This window comes from Hipposideros armiger, unplaced genomic scaffold (genome assembly GCF_001890085.2).
Source record: "Hipposideros armiger isolate ML-2016 unplaced genomic scaffold, ASM189008v1 scaffold_381, whole genome shotgun sequence".
Classification (NCBI taxonomy): Eukaryota; Metazoa; Chordata; class Mammalia; order Chiroptera; family Hipposideridae; genus Hipposideros; species Hipposideros armiger.
The window spans coordinates 1195434-1210868 of record NW_017731731.1 but is presented as its reverse complement, the minus strand read 5'-3'; the positions used below and the strand labels follow the sequence as shown (position 1 = coordinate 1210868).

The 15435-nt window shown below is 35.7% G+C and overlaps 1 protein-coding gene across 3 annotated transcripts in view; it reads right to left on the bottom strand.

The window, feature by feature from the left end:
• SCAF4 (SR-related CTD associated factor 4) overlaps positions 1-15435 on the bottom strand; it is a 72866-nt gene that overhangs the window by 19262 nt on the left and 38169 nt on the right. Inside the window, exons 10-19 of one of the 3 annotated variants that reach the window (XM_019662844.1) lie at positions 13832-13996; positions 13126-13211; positions 12167-12357; positions 11229-11329; positions 10678-10791; positions 9556-9712; positions 7944-8101; positions 6158-6323; positions 5984-6070; positions 5632-5823 (exon numbers count right to left, since the gene is read on the bottom strand). In XM_019662844.1, the coding sequence (XP_019518389.1) occupies positions 5632-5823; positions 5984-6070; positions 6158-6323; positions 7944-8101; positions 9556-9712; positions 10678-10791; positions 11229-11329; positions 12167-12357; positions 13126-13211; positions 13832-13996 (1417 nt within the window). The remainder of the gene's footprint in view (positions 1-5631; positions 5824-5983; positions 6071-6157; positions 6324-7943; positions 8102-9555; positions 9713-10677; positions 10792-11228; positions 11330-12166; positions 12358-13125; positions 13212-13831; positions 13997-15435) is intronic. The other 2 variants (XM_019662846.1, XM_019662845.1) reach the window with 2 other exon arrangements.

Here is a 15435-nt window from a genome sequence, read left to right as displayed (position 1 = left end):
AACTTGGTTAACTGTTTGTCTAGTTGGTACAAATTCATAATGAATAATCCCTCTGATATCAAAAAAGGTTAATATCACTGCAACAAGTTTGCGAACTTAATCGTCAGACCTTGTATAGTCACCAGAAGTGGTTTTTTAGTCCAGACCTTCAGAAAATTGAAATAACAGTAAAACCAATACACGTACTTCGTTTGCTTAGATTCACCAATTAATAACATAGGGCATAATTACTTTGGAAACACGCCCAGCCAATTCTTACAGTAGGCACTGTATTGGGAGCAGCAGAGAATGGAAGAATAAGGAGCTAGTTTTCAAAGAATGAGAGAAAGCACATTTTAGATTATATTACATCTTAACATTTTTAAAATTGTGCTTAGAATGTGATTTTTAAGAGAAATTTGAGTTTTGGTAACATATAATGCATGCATATTGACGTATGTATCTATTTTTAGCACAGGGTATGTTGTTTTGATAAAATCTAATACACGAGAACCAGAATTTCAAATAAAGAGAAACCAGAGACTATTATCACTTTAAAATGGCTCCTTGTTTTTTGCAAAATAATGTACAATAGGGTTTGTCTGCTCATTTCCCTACAGTTCATTTATAGTCACTTTTCCAAATTTCAGTGTACTAATTGCTATTTTACTATAATTGGCAAAGAAAACAGCTATGACTTAGATTTAAGAGTTGCACTATTAGAATCAAGAAGATTGAAATATACAATTAACCTATCACTGAATGAGATTATCTGTAGGGAATTTTATTTTCAATGTCAGCCGGAAAAAAATCTTACCTGAAATTGTTCACAGCAGTATTTGTCTACCAAAATCAACCTAGCACCCAAGTTTCTGCCCCTCCCACCTTCCTCAAGCCCCAAATGACATCTGTCAGAGATTTAAATTTCTGAGACTCTTTAGGTTGGAGTTCTGCAGCCTAGGAAGCGGGGGTGGAGGTCGGGTGGAGACAATGTGATAAGCAGCTTTCAGGTTTTTGCTCAAGACCTTCCCCATGTTTTGTTTGAAGTGCTTCTTCACCTTCATAGAAAATATAGTGTATTCATGCATAAATTCAGATCCAAGGCAAACATTTGTTGTGGATTATTATTATCTACTGAACAACACTGTATATTAAGTTGAAGAGCATTTAGGAACCATTTCTACTACACAATACTAGTGGAATAACACAATGCAATATTTACAGTACCAAATTCAAATATTTTAAAGCTTTCAAAAGAAGAACACTTTTATAGGCTAAACAGTAAACAGCCTTTAGGGTACCAAATCAAATACCTGGTCGATACCTCCAGCTTATAATTTAATATAACCAAACACAGCAAAGTTCATAATAAGAAAAAAATATATTAAAAATTAGATGTTATCATTAAAAAACTGCTTTCTAGAATTTTCTTCAGGTTTCCTTTGAATGTTATTCACACATTAGTAGATTGGTGCTCTAATGTTCTAATTTAAATGTTGTTAAAAATACTGACCATAAAAAAAAAAAATCAAAATTCTGGGCAGAGAAATCCAAAGCTAAGTAAAATGACCACATATCAAATATTAATTTTAAAGTAATTACAGAAATTGATGGTAAAATTATTCATCTTCTTGGCAGTTTTAAGGATAAAATTACTGCATAAAAGCACATCTATAAGTATAATAGTTCACAAACCAATTCTGCTCACATGATTTCTTAAGGCGTCCAAATTTGGGAACATCATCTCAAACGCCTACCGAGGCCATGCAGGGATGTATGAATACCAAGCCTGAGGTACATCTAGCATTCAAGCTGCAGGCCACCAATTTGTGAATTTTGCTTTAAATTACTGGTAACAAAAATAACCAATTAAGCAGGAAGCAGTCTTACACATACTGAATTCTTATTTATAAATTTCACCATCATCTATAGCAGTGTGACAAAACTGAGGAGATTCTCTGCATATTAATAATTAAATGTATTTGGAAAGGAATGAGGCTTTAATTTTCCACAAAAGGAATGAGTCCAACTTAAAATAATTTTTCCATGAAAAAATATTTTAGATATACTGGTAACACAGGAGAGATATGTAACACAAACAAACATTTTTTTGTGTATTTTTTTATTGTTTGGAACACCAATGTAACCCAAATTTCACATTTACAATGAACTTTTTAATAAAAATGTGCTGTACATCAGTATTAGAGATACATGTCATACAGGTTTTGAAAAGTAAACATATATACTTATACAGTAAAGAGGATGAACTAAATTGCTCTCATCTTTAATATTCCTCTCTAAATGATCAAAGCTGTAGACTGTTACCGTTAATTGTTGTAAAACCACCACTGTTTTATACTAACTATAATGGAGTGTGAGGTACTTAGAACGTACTTCTTTAAAATCAAGCGGTAGTTATTGTGCATGAAATAATTTTATACTTTCAGATTATCAGTTACTGAAAGAATCAGAACTTCTAAAAGATGGAGATTTAGTTCTCCTCAGTTCTGGAAGTGTGGGCTACCTCAGCCCATCTGCGGAAACATGTAGTCATGATTCCCAAACAAACACCCACCCCTAAGTCTGATCATCAGAAAATTCTTTAAACCAAACCATCCTTAAAGCACCCTCTCTCCTCCCGCCAGTACAATCAGGCCTTACTACAGACTTTTAGGAGATCTGTTCAACATTTGTTTGGCCCCTTTAAAAATATTATTGCCATATTTCAAAAATTAAAATCTAAGAACTCAGGTACGTCTCAATCACACATTCACCTGCCACTGTAAGAAACCTATTTGAGTATCATTAATGGGAAGAATACAGGTATCACGTTGTGCTATCTAAATGAAACACCACCATGACCAACACATTTTGTCAGTAAGCCAACTGATGGAATTTAATATGTGTGAACTTACAATCTGGTCTAATCTACCACGAAAATCTCTGAGGCAACTATGCCACAATACGTTTTTTTCCTACAAAGTTTGCTTCCTCTGTCTGCCAAAAAATGTAAGTTTAAAACAAATGGTAAAAGTATACAGTTTTAGAACTGCAAAGTATAAATATTCCTCTCCAGGTATTCTAAGTATCGTCTGTGACATTCCTTACCTGTATGTCATAAGTACCTACCACTCACTGAGGGCCTACCCCGTGGTAGGCCCCACGTCGGTTGTTCATTATATATGTTAGCCCATTGAATCATCACAACACCCTGGTATGTCATTTTTATTACCCTCTTTTACAGATGAAGAAATTGAAGTTTAGTATATCATACTTAGCTTACTTCTAGGTTTCAAGTTTTCCAGTATAGCATATTTCTTCTTATTATCATAAAAGAAAACGTTAGAGCACCAAGAGAAAACTTGCAGGCATCGTGCTTCTAGGATTCCATTACTTGGTTAACAGTGAGTCCCTAACCTGACTACTGATCCTCATTAGCGCTGTTGATCACTATATTCCTATCAAAAGGATGGAATCATGAGATGAGCCTTTTGATAAGTCTTCCATTATTTGCATATACATTAAAAAGTCTCATTTCTCCAAACTGTCTAAATTCATGGGATATTATTTTCAAGATTTCTAATTGAAGGAACATGGACAGCTTTCCTGTTCTCATAACTGGAACGGCATTTTAGTTAAAAGTGCTTATTTTAACAAGTTTTCATTTTTATCTTATGTCAAATGTTAACTTTTCCAGATCTGGAATTGCCTTCAATTTCTACATTTTGTTTTAAAAGTTACAACATTCATCAGAGGTGAAGTATAAATAGACATGCATTGAAATACCAGCGACCCATCCACTTAACTCATGTAACAAATGTTCCTCTCTCATGAAGCGTTCTTTCGGGGGATTGGGAGGGATTGTTGGCGATGGGGGACAGACATCCAAACAGGCATGTCAGATAACATTCAATGCTAAGAAATTTTTCTAGCAGTGCTTAGCTTTCTAAGTTTATTTTTCAAGTTCACCAACTTCTGATCTGTGTTTTAGTTTGTACACACGTTAAATACAGAGTTTAAGTTATCCATTTTAGTAGTGATAAGAAATAAAGAGCAGATTCTTCAAGACCTAAATATTAAATTGGATGCAGGCTACTTATTCTCCAAAGTTGTTTTAAACTCTTGAAGATATAAAATCTTCTCACTTATTCAATGAATTTACTAAGCCTGGAAAAAAGCACCAACGCACACAATTTTGTAGTCTCAGGTGGTCTAATATCTGCAGATGCTCGACTAGAAAATATAGTATCAACCAGAATTATTGTGGGGTGAAGGAAAGGAGTTGACCAGAAAATTCTATCCAACTCAGATTCTGTGATTCTTGTGCAACCATATTATTACAAATATGAAAAAAAGTAAATACAATAAAACATAGCTGAAATCTAAAGATGTTAAAAGTTTCCCGGCTGCTAGTCCAATGTTTCTTCTACTATATGATTTCCATTAGGGTGCAGGCCTCTTAAGCAACTTCCTTATTAAACAAATTATTTCTCATCATTATGATGACTACTGCTACATTATTTTTGACAAATCTTAACCCAAATCCTCTTTTACCACAACCCAGTTTGTGTACTAAGGGAAATACAAATCAAGTTTATTGTCAGCCTAAGCTCCGTCTTGGAAAGGGCAGAAGACAGCATGCCATTTAAAAACAAATTGATTTTTATTATAAATGTAGTACATGCACAAAGTAAAACTTTCCAAAGCACTGAAAGGTGTGGGTGAAAAGTAAAAGTGCTGATTCACAAACCAATGTCCCATAGTCCTACATCTCACAGGTAACCAAGGCTCTCTTTCCTAAAAAATCTGATTATGAAAGCAAATGTGTACACACATATACCTCTGAAAAATACAATGGACTCACAGGACTAGAACATTATAATACTAAGGATGAATTAACTACCCATTAGGAGAATCAAGTTTTAATTATACTTGATACCACCGCCAGTATAACAATTTGTTAATTTAAAAGATGGTCAGTATAACAAGTATATGATATATTAATATATAATTCAAGCAAGCAAGGGCAGGCCTCTTATTAAAGTTGTAAGCAATCTCAATGACATTCCTCTGAATCACAGTAGTAAAGCCATGGGTAGAGTATAGCAGATAAACTCTAGCAGGAGAAAACTGAGGGGTCAGTGGGACAGCATTACCTCAGGCTGTGCATCTGTCAGTCAGGTAACGAAATCATTTTATTGCAATATATCGAGGATAATTTCTTTGCTAGCCCACAGAGAATGCTACCAAAGTCCAGAAGCTTTAGATGTATAAAAATTGGTCCAGACAGGAAAAGAAAAAACTGAGTTGTCAAAGAAATGTTATCTCTTATAAAGCTGGGACTTCTGGGGTTATGTCAGCCATGGACTTTGTACCAATTCCTTTTCACAAAGATTTCACAGAGGTTTTACATACCATAAATTAAGATGTACAAACCCAAACTGTTATTCAGGACAAACAAACATGATTTCATCATGTAGGTTGTCTCTTGGGCTACTCTTGGTAAAAACCAAGAGCACATATTTAAGAGGAAGACCTTCCTCAAAGAAAAATATGAGCTTTAGAACATTTTACCAAAATTAGCATTGTTTTTAAAAAAAACCCTAACTTGGGCAGAGGGAAAAAAACTAACGATAAAAAAAGTTAACTTACCAAGAAGTGAAACAGGCTGGGTTACAGGAGGGGTGGGCAGATTCGTGGGTGCAGCAGGTGGCACAGCAGAGCCATACATTTTCACACTGTCACCAGACTCGGCGTTTCCTCTAGCCCCAGACACCACTGTTGGAATGGGATTTCCAATAGATAAGTCTTTTGTAGTGTCTTCATTTATACCAGCGATAGTAGCTAAGGAATATAATTACATCAACATGTGAAGCTGAGTAATTAGTTATCTCCCCGGTCAACATTCTCTTGCCATACTATAGACCCTGATACTACTAGTCCATTCTCCCTCCTACTCCCGACTCCCAGAGGACAACTGAACACAAAGGAAAAACATGCTTACAGTTTGGGATGCTTATTGGTGGTGTGTGAGGAGGAGGAATGGATACTGGTGGAGTTATAGGAGGTGGGGGTCCAGGAGGAAGAAAACCTAGAATAACAAAAATAATGTCAACTTATGCTGTATCATTTTATTGTACATTCTAAAAAGAATGTCTTCTCAAACAACTTCGTGTACCTGGTGGTAAATGCATTGGGTTGAATCCTGGACGCAAAAATGGTGGTGGAGGAGGAGGGGGAGGCACACCAGGACCAAAGCCAGGGGGAGGAATTCCCAGAGGAGGCGTGAAGGTGGGCGGCTGGAGAGCACCAACGACAGGAGGCCCTGGCTGATGTGGTGGGACCTAGAAAGAAGGAAAAATGAAGCCACACATCTAGTCACCCCACCTACCCATATAGTGAGTAGAGACGAAGAAAATATCTTGTTGAAAAATAGATGTTTCTAGATTTGTGCTTATTATGTGAATAAATTAGAAAATAGGTGTACGTACCCACCCCAAATGATAGATATTAAAGTTTTGCTCTCTACTTTATGACAGCAAACTCACATTGTGTTACCCCATCTCTTGGGTGTTCTGATAGGATATGATACATTAAAAAAAAAAAGTTTCATATTCAGTTTGAGAAATACAACTCAAAGAAAAGCTACCTGACAATTTTCACCGTGATTAAGATCACCGATCCCAGGGTCAAACTGCCTGGTCACCCTCTCAACTAGCTTTGTGACCCTGAGCAAGCTCACACTCTCTAGACCTCAGTTGATGCATTTGTAAAATAAATAAGTGCAATCTCACATAATTACGGGGATTAAAGAGTTAATAGATGTTAGTGCCTGGCATTTAAACACCCAATAAATATTAACGATTGTTTAAAAAAAAAAAAGTATGATCAATTTTAATGTGCTAGGCAGGTTTCTTTAAATGAATGCCGATATACAACGAATCTTATTTAAAACCTATACTGGAAGGGCATATCCAAAAAGGTCAACTAAAAGTGGCAATTTAGGGAGTTCATTTATAAAATATCACAGCAAAATATGTATTAAGACATGTGATTTTCTTCTTACATTATAAAAATCAAGTGTATACCACTTTTGTGATAGTCAAATTTATTGGATCAGATTTAATGTGAGAAACTGAGGAAAGAAGGTATTGAAAGACAAGAAAAATCTAGTAAAGAAGCAAAAAGAAAAATCTAATAGATCATATATAAAACAAGGGGCAAGTAGTTATAATTTTAACCAAAAGGTTTTTCATGATTCAGCTCTTATCATGTAATAGAAAACCTGCTGAGTACTTAACACACATTATTACATTTAATCCTCAAAAAACTGTGACACAGGAAGAATACCAGAGCCAAAGCCAGGAAAGAGAATTCGCACATTTAGATAGGAAAACGAAGCTTAGTGGTTAGGTGACTTGTTCAAAGTCACCCACTGAGTATAAACAACAGAGTTGGGATTCAAACCCTGCTCTGTCAGAATCCAGATTCTTTCTTCTGAAGTAATACAATAGCCAAGACTATATATAAGAATTTCCCTGCATGTTAAATGGCACTTAATTAAGTAAACAGCTCTCAATCCTCCATTAAAAAAAATTACTCATAGTACCACCTAAACTGGAGATTTAGAAACTCTCTTTCCTTCAAAACTGCTGCTCATTGGTTATAAATCAAAGGTCCCTCAGAACAAAGATCCAATAAGAAAGCAAGATGGGAGTAAGCAGAACAGAAGAAACTCTAATAGGTTTACAATTCAAGTCTGAAACATTATAATGTGAGACACTCAATAATCTAGACAGATGTAAGGCAATATGAATGTATTCTGGTTTTACTAACATTTAAAAATGTGTTAAAAAGTTTATAAACAATAATGCACATTTATGTACTCATGTCTATGATAAAATTTAGAAAGGTATCTTTCAGACACTTAAAATTTGTTTAAACAATGCCCCAGAGAGTCTTACCTGTGGAGGTGGTACTGTTATAGGTGCGGGAACAGGAATAGGAGGGACAGGCACAGGTAAAGGTTTAGGTATGGGTGATACTGGTTCTGTGTGTGAGGTTTCTGCCCCTCCATTTTGAGCAACTTCATTTTCATGCTTCTTGGGAATTCCTTTCCACTCTATGAAAGTTAAAGAAATTTGACAATAAAAGTTTACCATTTTTAGTTTGTAACTTTAAATATAGAAATGATTTTTAAAATATTGATTATATAAAAACCTGCAATCTGATTATTAAAAAAATGCCTATACTAAATCTTACAAATATTATTTAAATTAACGAATAACAATAGCAAACATGCAAAAAAGAAAAAGTGCCTTTATGTGTGCCAGGCACAGTTCTAATCATTTTATATATACTAATTTAATTCTCATAACCATCTATAAGTAGTTCCTATTGTTATTACTCCCATTTTATGAATGCAGAAAATAAAGACAATCTGCCCAAGCTCACACACCTAGTACGTGTCAGAAAAGGGACTCAACCCAGACACATATGGCTCTAGAGCAGCGGTTCTCAACCATCCTAATGCCGCGTGCGACCCCTTAATACAGTTCCTCATGTTGTGGTGACCCCCAACGATAAAATTATTTTCGTTGCTACTCTATAACTGTAATTTTGCTACTGTTATGAATCGTAATGTAAATATCTTTTTGTTTTCTGATGGTCTTAGGCGACCCCTGTGAAAGGGTCGTTCGACCCCCAAAAGGGTGTCGACCCACAGGTTGAGAACCGCTGCTCTAGAGTCTACATTCTGAACCGCAACAGTGTCTTGTTTGGACGAAAGCCCCTGGGAGGGAGGAGCAGAATCCCCTTTACCATGGACCAGAGCCTTCCAGAATGCCTGGCACACAGAGATTCTTAATACCTGTTCGTTTAAAGAGAAGCCAAGCGCTCTCTGTAAGTGAAGGCATCCCACACTGTGTAGGCAGCGCGAGGAGTATGGCAACAGTCCAGCATGGCTGCACTTCCCTCGGGCTCTCAGACATCACTCCTGCTTTAACTGTTTACTCTACTTGCCATGCCATCCTGTGCTCCTCTCTTGCCAGGCTATTATTACCAATCTCAGGTCATGCCCACACATGTGCCCTTTTCCCCACTGCAAGCTCACTGTCCATCTGCCATTTTTAATACTCATAACCACAAATAACTGCACCTCCTCGTCTTACATACTTGCTTTCGACTGCTTCTCTGGACATTTAAACATTTTCAAAGAAATTATTATGAAGCACTAGATTAAAACACAGTATCGACACTGTGGTGAAGACTCATTTGATCTGTTAGGCTTTCACTGAAAAATTCCATTTAAGATTTGCTTAATACTGTAATTAATAATTAACCCCATAATCAGTAATTATTTTATTTGCACCTCTCCCACTTAATATAAGTTGCATAAGAGCAAAGACCACATTTGTCTTATTCACCATTGTTTTCTCAGTTTATAATGGAGAGACTGGCAAATAGTGGGTGCTTGAAAAATCTCAAAAGTCACTTCTTAATGCAAAGAATAAACATTTGTCATATGTACTATCAAGAAAATAGATGAATTTTTAAAGACATTAAATACTGCTTTACCTGGGTTAAGTGTATCACTGTCCAACATTCCTCCTTCACAAAAACTCTCCAGTTCTTCAGGCTTGACTTTGTCCCACGGAATATAAGTAACACCAAGTTCTACATCCCAATACTGCTTATAATCTGCCTTTATTCCTTTGTTTAAGGCCCAGGCAATCTATTGCACCATTTGTTAAAATACAAAAAAGGGAGAAGAATGTCGTAAGTTCTGAGAATTCACTGCTCCCTACCATTCTAATAACTGAGCCTGGGCAGCAAGGTAGCAACCTAGCCTAGCTACCCATCCATGGATCCTATCTGGCACTAGGAAACTGGTTACCCTTTTATCCCACTTTGTCCTAGGAAATTGACTGGCATCACTGCCCTACCCACTCCTCCAACCACCCACTCAGCCAGCATACAAGTTAGAGGAAAGAAAAAGTTATGAGAAAAAGTGCAAAGTTCCACGCACAACCCAGCCTACTGGGGACCACTTTCAAAAGTCATGGGTACCTCGGAATTATTCAGCATTTGACAAAATCCTTTTATGGCACCATCGAAGGGCAGAATCAAGTGTTAAGACATTGAGGAAACACTGACTGTGGCCCCTCAGAACAATACCCATGTATCTATATCTTTTTTTTTTCTCTTTGCTGAATATTTTTCATAGTTAATTTTAAGATGAGAGGAGAAACTTTAAAAACAAATGTAGAAGGGCCGGCCGAGTGGCTCAGTTGGTTAAGAGCTCGCTCAAGAGTTTGAGCTCTGAGCAACAGCGGTTCGAGACCAGCCCGAGCTGAGCAGCCGCTGAGCTGCCAACAGGTAGCAGGATGGCTCAGCTAAAAAACAAAACAAAACAAAACAAACAAACAAAAAAAAAACAAATGTAGAAAATCCAATCATTTGGGAATGACAAAATATTTTACTAAATGACATTTTATTTGAAGCACCAATTATGTAAATACCTTAATGAATTGTTCTATCTACAATTTTTTTAAAAAGACAATTTTACCATGAACCTAACATTTAAAAATTTATGTTAGCTTTTAGCAGATAACCTCTTTTTAAAAAGATGCCTATGAAATGCCTCAGTGTCCAACATTACAGTTTAAAAAAAAAGAATTGTAATGTATAAAAGTGTACCTTTATGGATTTCTGGTTCACTTTATAGTTTCCTCGGCTCAGTTTCTGCAGGGCACGATAAGCATCTTGCCTATGAACCATAACAATATAGGCACAACCTCTGGGAGGAATCATCTGCTCAAAAACATTTTAATATTATAAAATAGGAGAACAATAAAATCAAAAGAGCAACAAGATATAATACTAAGTAACCAGTTCCAACAATCCCAACCACAAACCTCCCCCACAACCACGCCAGTGATCCACCATCTGAGATTAAATGAATTTGTAAATTGGCAACTCAAGTTTGGTCTCAAGTGCCCATTATTACTGAGCCTACAGACCCCAAGCTTTGTTATATAAAGACTTTTCTAGGCAAAAGTTTTAAATTAAACTTGGTTATCAAAGAAATGTGGTTAAATGAAGAAAATGCTAAACATGGACTCAGAGCACCTAAACTCTAGTAATTTCTACAAACCTGAGCAAATTTTGACTTAGATCTCAAGTCCTTAATTTTGTAAAATGACAATCACATCTGTCCACTGCCATTAAGTAATTTAATAAACACTCACGTTAATTGATTCAATTGGCCCAAACTCTTCTAAGAGGCCGGCAACATCCTGCTGAGTAGTCCTTTTGTCCAGCTGTCCCACCCAGAGTGTAGTACTACAAACTTAAAATAAAATCACCATCAAATATACACACATTTGATCATGAACAGTACTGTAACTTACATGAAAAAAATTATAGCAAATATGCCTGAGTTACATTATGACACTTCAAGTTTAAGTAGTGATTCCATATACATTTAAAACATTCCATAAAATTGTGGTAGTACTTCCAGAAATGAAACCAGGATAGTGAACACGCCTAAGAGCTGGGGAAAAAAACTGGCCTTTTTAGGGATAGGTCTAACACTTGATCCCAGCTTTCTTGATTACCAACCAATTCAGTACTTTTGTTTTTTGATCACTCTATGTAGTTGTCCTTCTCTAACTGTCAAGTGTATATGGTTTTTCTTATGTTGTGCCCTAGGTAAAAAGCCTTCCCGAAGTTTCACACATGGCCTAGTCATAGAAATTAAAATTTCAATAATAGCTACGGACTTATAGCACACCTTATTAAACTTTCTAAACACATGATGAGATTCAGGAAATAATCTCTGTAGTCTGTGAGTCTATAATGCAGTCAGGAAATTGTAAATCTTTATAAAAGAGGGTATTGGTTATTATGCAGGAAAAAAATCCCTTTCCATGGTTTATAGGAGAGCTAGTTAATGACTTTATATTTCATTCATTAGATTTAAAACACACTAATACTCAACACTGTTACTCTGGTTCACTCCTTATTGCTGCTTTACAGCTGGCTTAATGTAAAAAAGCAAATCCAAGGGTATACACCAAACAAATAAGATGCAATAAAGTAGTATTTTGCTAAAAGTTATAAAACATTTTAAACCCATGACACAAAGAAAATAATGCAGGAAGTTTGAATGCAAAGGCTAATTTACCACTCGCAGTTTCTGATTTGACTGGAGGAAGGCCCTTTTGTCGACGTTCTCTTTCTTTTTCTCGATCCCGTCTTTCTTGGGATCGAGATCTAGGAGAGTGCCGGCGTCTATCTCTGGACCGAGATCTAGAACGTCGATGACGAGACCTCCGAGATCTAGAACCAGATCGAGAGCGCCTCCTTTTTGGTGACCTAATGTTTTCATGAGGAGGAAGAATGGATAGCACATGAAAAAAAATTTAAAAATGTAAGCATGTATTAATTGGGAAAAAAAATACAAGTAGGTAATTTAATGTTTGGATATGTAAGAGTTTGACAGCAGGGAATTCATTCTAAAGATTAATGTGTTCAAAGTTATTGGGTTGTCGGAAAAGTCATGAAGTATTTTTTCTATGTTTTTTGTGGCAAAAATGCGTCATGACTTTTCCGACACCCAATAGAAAGCATGCACACATTTTAAATGAAATAAAGAAAGTTGCCAGCTTACAAAAGTACCTTTCAGCTTCAATACCTCTGACTATACTAAATTACATCCTTGATGCTAACTGTCACCATATACTGCTACTACTGTTAGCTATCTTCTCAGTAAAGTCTTCTTTTCTGCAGCGATTAAAAATGTAATCTGATTATAGTACTAATCATCTTTCCACTTTGTTGGCTAATAAACTTGTACAGAAATTATGATTATTACAATTATATTATCTAAAATTATTAGTACATAATTCTTATAATTTCATGTATGTCTACCTGTATGTAGACATTAGAGCAATTCAAAGGGAAGAAATGTGGGTTAGACAACCTTAGAATTTTTTTTAAATTAATACTCTTGCCCCCACTCCACACACAGACATACCAAGTGTTATTTTATTAACACTGAATATCTGAAAACAATCCAACTTGACTTTAATCTCTATGTCTCCTAAGACATAAAGGATTGGAATACCATTTCCTATAAATTACCTGGATGCTGACCTAGATCGAGACTTTCTGTTATCAGACATATGGCGCTTAACCTCTTGAATACAAGGTTGTTCTACTTCCATTTCCTTTAAAAGCAAACAAACAACCATCAATCATTACATGAGAAAAGTAGAAATTACAAATAGAGACAAGAGGACAAAATCTAAAGCCCACTAAATTATAAAGCCCACTGAAACAGTTCTTCCAGTTACCTGAGACCAAATTACTTGTTTAATAATGACCGGCATGGGCATCCCAGTCGGGACCCCTTCTCGTTCCGAGAGCTGTAACTTGCTGCTCTAATAAAACTACCCTCTGCTACAAACTTTAAAAATAATAATATAATGACAGTCTTCAGTGGGAAAAAATTTTTTATGTGGTTTACAAGATTAGAAGAAGTACTCAACTTGTGGAAATTGCTTCATATAGGTTACCTGCTGTTTTAAGAACTCATCACCTAAAGCGGTGAACTAGGGACTAGTTAAGCATTCTATACTGTCTCAATCCTCAAGAACCTTATGGAAATTGGTACTATTATTATGTCCATTTTCCAGATGAAAAACGGGAACAGAGAGGGTTAATATGTGCTCAAGGTAACAAGTCTTTCTTCATATTAAAAAATGAAGATAACAAGCCAATAGGCAGGAATCTGCACCCAAGTCAAGGCAACCAGAAAAATAATCAACCATCAAGAATGAAGCTTTACCTGATGTGCCTTCTGAGTAAGTGGTTCATTTTGTGCCTGAAAAGAAGCTTGGAAAGGCTGCTGTACGGCTGGAGTCGGGGGAATCACAGACTGAGCCATGGGAGGAAATGGAGGTGTAGGAAGAAGGGCAAATCCTGGCATCTGTCCATTAGGAGGAAGTGGAACCTTTCGTTTTTAAAAAGAAGTGTATAAGTAGATTTTAAGTAAAAGCTACCAAAATAATTAGAAAAACTCTTACTTTATATAAAACTAAATTATCTTCAATACATTTTGATCAAGGAAAAACTACAATGACATGCAACAATGAACAATTTCCATAGATAATCTTTATCCAAAGAATTGTTAAATATCCAACTATATAAGTTACAAATCTTGTAACTCATTTTCAAATATGAATACCCAGGCACAGGTTGGATTTTATATGTTTGAAGACATAACTTCACTTATATGAGGAAACCATTTGGCAGACTGAACTTAAATAAAGTTAGAGTTACTCTATTGCAAATTGTCTCTTCAACTTTAAAGGCAATTAATTAAGCCTTATGGGAGAAAGAGTGGCTAGAAGCATTGTCTTCTAGGTTCATTTAAAAAAATTTTACTCTAAGGGGTGTTTCAACTAACATGCCTACTTTTAGGATTTCAAAATATAATAATGACAGTCAACCACAACCTAACATATTTTTGCATGTGCTATTCCAATGCCAGTACAATTAAAAGTATAATTATGTCACAAGAGTAGTCTTTCTAAATTATTTATAAACTTTCAGTAATTGTTAAACATTTACAAATAAGTTCATAGGTTTTCTTCATATTTTATTTTATTTATTTATTTATTTATTTATTTTTATTGTTAGTTTCAGGTGTACAGAACAATGCAATAGTTATCCTTTTCACCCTCACAGAGTAACAACCCCCCTCTTCATATTTTAAACAAGTTATAAAATACTTTTCAAACTTCATCAAGTCATTAAAATCACAATATCAATTTCTTATTACCAAATGTACAGAATGGACTGAAAATGATATGAAAAAGAAAAATGAATGTAATCTAAACACATTTCTTAGAACCCTTTCTAAACTAAGGCTATAAAGTATTATTTCCCAAGGCTGGTGGTACAACAGAATCACTACACAATTAAAAAAATGCTCTAGGTTGATTACAGCACTGGGTTTGTATTGTTTTAAATTCCCCTTTCTGCCACCACTAACTTAAATGCATAGTCAAGTTTAGAGACCTCCGAATTAGAGGATTTAGTAAAATAAATCCAATGAGCAAATCTCTACTAATTTCCTGCAATTCGCCTGTGTTCTATGCTCCTTCCCTAACCATTTTACCATAAAATTCCGGAATATTGACAGCTGAAAGCCCTCTAAAGCATTTAATCATACAACATTCACCAAAGGGGATCCTTGCAATGGAAAGAGCTATATAACAAAACAAGCCAGTTCCCTAAAATAGAGCCATAATCTCTTTCTAAACTATTTTAATAAAAATACCTAATATTGGGCTGGCCAAATGGCGCGATGGTTAAGAACTGGCTTGGGACGCCAGAGGGCCCCGGTTCAGATCCCACATATGTGGGCCAGTGACACTGCCCTCCACA